The sequence below is a fragment of the Piliocolobus tephrosceles genome, chromosome 12 (assembly GCF_002776525.5).
Source record: "Piliocolobus tephrosceles isolate RC106 chromosome 12, ASM277652v3, whole genome shotgun sequence".
Lineage (NCBI taxonomy): Eukaryota > Metazoa > Chordata > Mammalia > Primates > Cercopithecidae > Piliocolobus > Piliocolobus tephrosceles.
In genome coordinates this window covers 4817362-4823364 of record NC_045445.1, presented here as the reverse complement: position 1 = coordinate 4823364, position 6003 = coordinate 4817362, and the positions used below count along the sequence as shown (strand labels likewise).

The following is a 6003-nucleotide window of genomic DNA, read 5'->3' as shown; positions in this document are numbered from 1 at the left end:
GTGGACTAGGAATGGTTAGATAACTTCAAAGCTCAGGACCTACGCAAATTTCTTGCAGCTACTCAGCCTCTTCAGTGTAACAAGTCATTTAGTACAAAAGGTTTGAAAGGTCGACCTCTGGCTGGGGAAGAGCCCCCGTGGGAAGGTGTGTGTCTTCTCCCAGAGGTCACTACAATCGTGGGTGCTGCAACCCCGCAGGGAGCGTCTAGCCTGGGACCCGCAGCCATTCTCTGTAAGGGGTGCAGTTGTGCAAATGCTCAGAGGTGACAGAAACAGAGTATTTCCTAAAAGCAGGATTCGGGAAGACGACCCTCCTGAGTGAAGACTGAGGGTTCACCCACACCCCAAAGGGGGGCCACAGAATTCAGCTCAGCCCCTCATGTCAGCCCTGAAAGACCCCAGCAGCCTTGTCCCCCCACCACACCCTTCCCCCCACTGCCATCTCAGGAGACTCGAGGTGAGAACCTGGGTCTGAGGGGTGCAGACCCCATCAGCAGAGGGCGGGGCTCCGGGCTGTCCCAGATCTCCGGGTGAGAACCTTGAGGGATGACTGAGCGGCCCCTCCCTGCCCCGCACTAGAATCCGGCTCCACCCCTGCGGTCCACGCAGGTGAGCCCCGGGTGGCCGCTTGTGACGCCACTGACGACGAAGCCGTGTGGATCAGAGAGAAGCGAAGCCCTGCTTCTGAAGGGTTCGCTTGCGATCGGCTGAGGGAAGCGGGCCCAGACTCTGTGAGGAGGCGAGGTGAGACGCTGAGGGGGGACTGAGGAGGCCCCCGCCCCGGATAGAGGACCCTCAGTAATCCAGCACCGCCCCTGCTGCCAGCCCTGGACTACGCGGGGGCGGACTTCTCAGGCTGGGCCACCCCTCACCACCTCTGGCTCAAGCCCCAGGGGACTCTGGAGTCAGAGCTTGGTGTGACCAGGGCAGGGCTGGTTAGGAGAGGGCAGGGCTCAGGTTCTGCCAGGCATCAAGGGCAGGACCCTGAGGGAGGGCTGAGGCCCCACAGAGCATATCTCTGCCCCTACTGTCAGCCCTGGGAAGCCCTGGGCACAGTGGCCGGGCATGGCGGCCGGACACACTGATTCTGACGTCCGCATATGGGACTGATGCAGGGAAGGGACTCGGTATCATGAGCACGGCTTCAGAGGAGCAGAGGGACGGCCCAGGCCGTACTGGGAGATGAGGGAGGCCTGAGGGGACCAGGAACGCCAGGACAGGAGACCCACCTTACCCATGTCTGAGACTGAGGCGCCTCCACATTTGGCCTCAGGAATCCGAGGGACTGAGACTCGAGTCAGCAGAAGGGTGGTGCCCTGCCCTGCCAGGAGTCAAGAAGAAGAAAAGGGAGGACTCAGGGGATCTTGGACTCTGAATCAGTGGAGACCTCAACCCTGGGAGGTCCCATGATCTGTGGCTGCATGTGGCACATGCTTGCTGCGTTTTCAGGGTGTCAGAAAGGACAGGGCTGTGGTTTGAGGAGTGGAGTCTCAGGTCCCCAGAGGGAAGCGCCCCACACCCCTTAGGGAGGACTCAGCAGACCTCCTATTGCTGACCTAGGAAACCTGCCCCTGCTCTCAGGCTGGGGCACCTCGGATAAGACTGTGGGGAAGAGATGTGCTCCCCCACTCCCCAGTCGGGGGCCTCAGGGAGCTGCAAAACACATCCATGGTTCAGCAGGAAGAAAAGGACCATGCCTTGTCATGGAGTAAATATGAATACCTGGATGACATCCAGACAGAGAAAGCCCCCATGGAACCTACTTCTGTCAGCCTTGAAAATCCTATGCAGGGGTGTCCGTGTAGTGCTCCCCTTACTTCTGCCTCCCGGGTCTCAGGGAGGTGGCAACCTGGGTCTGAAGGGCGTCCTCAGCTCAGCAGAGGGAGCCACACCTGGTCAGCACAGGGAGGAATCCAGGGTCTGCCTGGTGTCAAAAGGAGAAAGGTTGGTGAAGACTGAAGGTAAGAAGGTACCTACACAGCCCAAAGAAAAAGGGAACTTGTGGAGCCTGACTTCGGTTCTCAGTCCTAGGAGGCCTCAGGCATGGGTAACATGTGGCACGCTCTCATTTCTGCCACATGGTTGGGGATGGGCGGTCTCAGGAAGGTGAGAACCATGGTCCCAGTGTCACTCTCAGGTGAGCACAGGGAGCCACACCTGTTCAACAGAGGGACGGGATCACAACATCTGCAGGAGCCAAGGTGTGTACCCTTTGTGATGACTGGGGGTACTCCTGGCCTGGAAAGAAGGGACCCCACAAAGTCTGGCTAACTTTGGTTATTATCTGTGGGGAAACCCCATCAAGGGTGGCCCTAAGTGGCAATCTCACTTGTACCATGGGCAGGAAGTTGGAGAAGCTCAGGAAGATGAGGTATTCGTGGTAAGGGGAGATGTCTGCTCATATTAGGGTGTTGTGGGTTGAGGAAGGGCAGGCTCCATCAGGGGAAAAATAAATAACCTCCTGAAGGCCTTAGAACCCACCGCTCAAGAACAAGTAGGGACAGACTCTAGTGTCATCCCTGGACACCCCACCCAGTGGTCATCAGATGTGCTGTCTCCTCATTTCTCTCTTGGGATCTCAGGGAAGCGAGGACCTTGTTCTCAGAGAGTGACTCAGGACAAAACAAGGACCCCCATCTGGGCAACAGACTCACTGGTCCAAGAATCTATAAGAGTCTAGGTGACAACACTGAGGGAAGATTGAGAATAGCCTCGATGGTTCTCCTAGCAGGCAAAAAACAGATGGGAGCCCAACAGAAATCTGCCCTGCCTCTGCTGTCACCCCAGAAAGCATGAGCAGGACTAGCAGCTGAGGCCCCCTGTGTGATACCAGACTCATTGGTCTCAGGGAGAAGAAGGCCTTGGTCTGAGGGGGCTGCATTCAGGTCAACAGAGGGAGGGTCCAAGACCCTGCCAGGAGTCAGGGACTCACAGGACACCACTCACCAAACACACAGGACCGAACCCCTCCTTGCACCTTCTGTCAGTCATGGGAAGTGCAGGAAAAGGTGATTGGATGGAATCCCCTCACTTGCTCTTCCAGTGTCTCCTGGAGATAGGTCCTTGGATTAAGGAAGTGGCTTGAAGTCAGCCCAGGGAGAGTTTCAGAACCTGCAGGCATCAAGATGAGGACCAACCAGGATCCTCACCCTAGGACACATGGGCCCCAATGTATTTTGTGTAGCTATTGCTGTTTTCTCACCCTAGGACAGGACACATGGACCCCAATGTACTTTGTGTAGCTATTGCTTTTTTCCCAGGAGGCCTTGGGCACGGGGGGCCAGATGTGGGTCAATTTATGTCCTTCTCTTCCATATCAGGGTTGTGAACTCTTGATCTGAAAGTTTCTCAGGCCAGGAAAAGGGCCAGATCCGGGCCCTGCCAGGAGAAAGGTGAGGGCCCTGAGTGAGCACAGAAACGAGCATCCATGCAAAATAGTGGGGAGCTCATAGAGTCAGGCTCAACCTCCTCACAGCACTAGGGTGCTGAGGCTGTGCTTGCATCTCAGCCTGAGTTCTGCCTCAATTTATCTTCTAGGAGCTCCAGGAATCAGGCTGTGAGGCCTTAGTCTGAGGCAGTATCTTCAGTCACAGAGCACAAGAGACCCAGGTAGTACCAGCAGTCAAGCTGAGGTGGTGTTTCCCCTGTATGTATACTAGAGGCCCCTCTAGCATCAGAACAGCAGGAACCCCATAGTTCTTGGCTCTACCAGCCCTTCTGTCAGTCCTGGAGCCATAGCCTTTGCCCGGAGGCTGCACCCTGAGATGCCCTCTCAATTCCTCTTTCAGGTTCTCAGGGAACAGGCCAGCCGGGAGGTCAGGAGGCCCCAGAGGAGCACTGAAGGAGACCTGTAAGTAGGCCTTTGTTAGGGCATCCAGGGTGTGGTACCCAGCCGAGGCCTCTCACACGCTTCCTCTCTCCCCAGGCCTGTGGGTCTCAATTGCCCAGCTCCGGCCCACACTCGCCTGCTGCCCTGACCTGAGTCATCATGCTTCTTCGGCAGAAGCGTCAGTCCTGCAAGGCTGAGGAAGGCGGTCAGGCCCAAGGAGATGCACCAGGGCTTATGGATGTGCAGACTCCCACAACTGAGGAGCAGAAGGCTGCATCCTCCTCCTCCACTCTGATCGTGGGAACCCTGGAGGAGGTGCCTGATTCTGGGTCACTGAGTCCTGCCCAGAGTCCTCAGGGTGCCTCCTCTTCCCTGACTGTCACCGACAACACTCTATGGAGCCAATCCAGTGAGGTTTCCAGCAGCAATGAAGAGGAGGGGCCAAGCACCTCCCCAGACCCAGCTCACCTGGAGTCCCTGTTCCAGGAAGCACTTGATGAGAAAGTGGCTGAGTTAGTTCGTTTCCTGCTCCACAAATATCAAATTAAGGAGCGGGTCACAAAGGCAGAAATGCTGGAGAGTGTCATCAAAAATTACAAGAACCACTTTCCTGAGATCCTCAGCAAAGCCTCTGAGTGCATGCAGGTGATCTATGGCATTGACATGAAGGAAGTGGACCCTGCCGGCCACTGCTACGTCCTTGTCACCTGCCTGGGCCTCTCCCATGATGGCCTGCTGGGTGATGATCAGAGCAAGCCCAAGACTGGCCTCCTGATAATCGTCCTGGGCGTGATCGTAATGGAGGGCAGCTGCGCCCCAGAGGAGGCAATCTGGGAAGCGTTGAGTGTGATAGGGCTGTATGATGGGAGGGAGCACAGTGTCTATTGGGAGCTCAGGAAGCTGCTCACCCAAGATTGGGTGCAGGAGAACTACCTGGAGTACCGCCAGGTACCCGGCAGTGATCCTGTGCGCTACGAGTTCCTGTGGGGTCCAAGGGCCCTCGCTGAAACCAGCTATGTGAAAGTCCTGGAGCATGTGGCCAGAGTTAACGCAAGAGTTCGCATTTCCTACCCATTCCAATCAAACAATATCTAATTCGTGCCTTCCTTGTACCTCTTACTGTACACTGTATAGTTAAAAAATACATATGTGTACCTGGATTTGCTTGGCTTGAGAATGTAATAGAATTAAATATGAATAAAGAAGTCCCCTTGGTCACTGGCTCATGTTTTCTCAAAACATTCATTGAGCATCTGCTATTTGCAAGACCCTGGGTTAGTATTGGAGACGCTAAAGTAAGCCAGGCCAGCCCTAACCTTACGGTGGTTGAGTCTAGGATCTGCATTCATATAACTAAGCTGGCCAAGTGTCCCCTAAGATCTAAAAGAAATATAAGAGAGGGGTGGGGTTTGGGGGCAACAGGTGAGAGTGGTGGAGTGTACTTGCCCTGAGCCAAGGCCTTCTGGGCTTTGGGAAACTGCAGTAGCTTTTGGGTGAGCTGATTCTAGTGAAATGGGTGGGGGCAGAGCCAGATTCTCAGAGGGCAAGAGAAAAGCTTGGAAGGGAAAATTGCCCCGTAGTTCCTTTTGGATAATGGATGAAACAGAGAGGCATCTCCTCCTGGGGCAGGAATGGGAGGTGTCCTACACTCCTGTCTCAGTGAGGTTGAACACAGCACACGAGGTTGGTGATGGATACCCATCCTATGCAAGGGTTTCGTTAGAGATAAGCATGAATCTCCCAGGATGTGAGGCCCAGATGCCACTGGCCAGGTGCTTTTCTGCCTGGCTGGGAGAGCCAGAGCTGACTCTATTAAAAAAGCATTCTAATTAGCTTATCTCAAGTGTCATTTGGCCAACTGTAAGAAAGAGAATGATTTTCCATGGTGACAAAATGAATGAAAAGTAGGTGCTTTCTGTTGAGGACCTACTGCGAAAGATGTTATGGGAGAGTCTACGAGTGCTCATCCACATCTTGGCTCCTCTGCCAAAGGCACAAGGGACAAGTACTCTCCCAGCCAGCATGTCTGTCTGGGCCCAACACTTTCCCGAGTTATAACACCCTTTCCCTGGTCTCCAACACGTGCCCTCTATTCCAACTCAGAGGCCGAGCCTGGTGCTTGTGCTTCCTTGCTGCCTCTGGAGGCTGCATGGAATCCCCTGCTTTCCCCAGAA

The 6003-nt window shown here is 55.0% G+C and overlaps 1 protein-coding gene across 1 annotated transcript; it reads left to right on the top strand.

The window, feature by feature from the left end:
- Positions 1 to 629: 629 nt before the first annotated feature.
- Positions 630 to 4924, top strand: LOC111533285 (melanoma-associated antigen 8-like). The gene is made up of 3 exons (XM_023200107.3): positions 630 to 744; positions 3789 to 3850; positions 3926 to 4924. Exon 3 carries the CDS (start codon positions 3989 to 3991, stop codon positions 4922 to 4924), a length of 936 nt encoding a protein of 311 aa, XP_023055875.1. The 5' UTR covers positions 630 to 744; positions 3789 to 3850; positions 3926 to 3988.
- Positions 4925 to 6003: the final 1079 nt, after the last annotated feature.

Bases quoted from the DNA above. Each gene is read 5' to 3' on its own strand.
- LOC111533285 (XM_023200107.3), top strand. From the start codon at position 3,989: ATGCTTCTTCGGCAGAAGCGTCAGTCCTGCAAGGCTGAGGAAGGCGGT.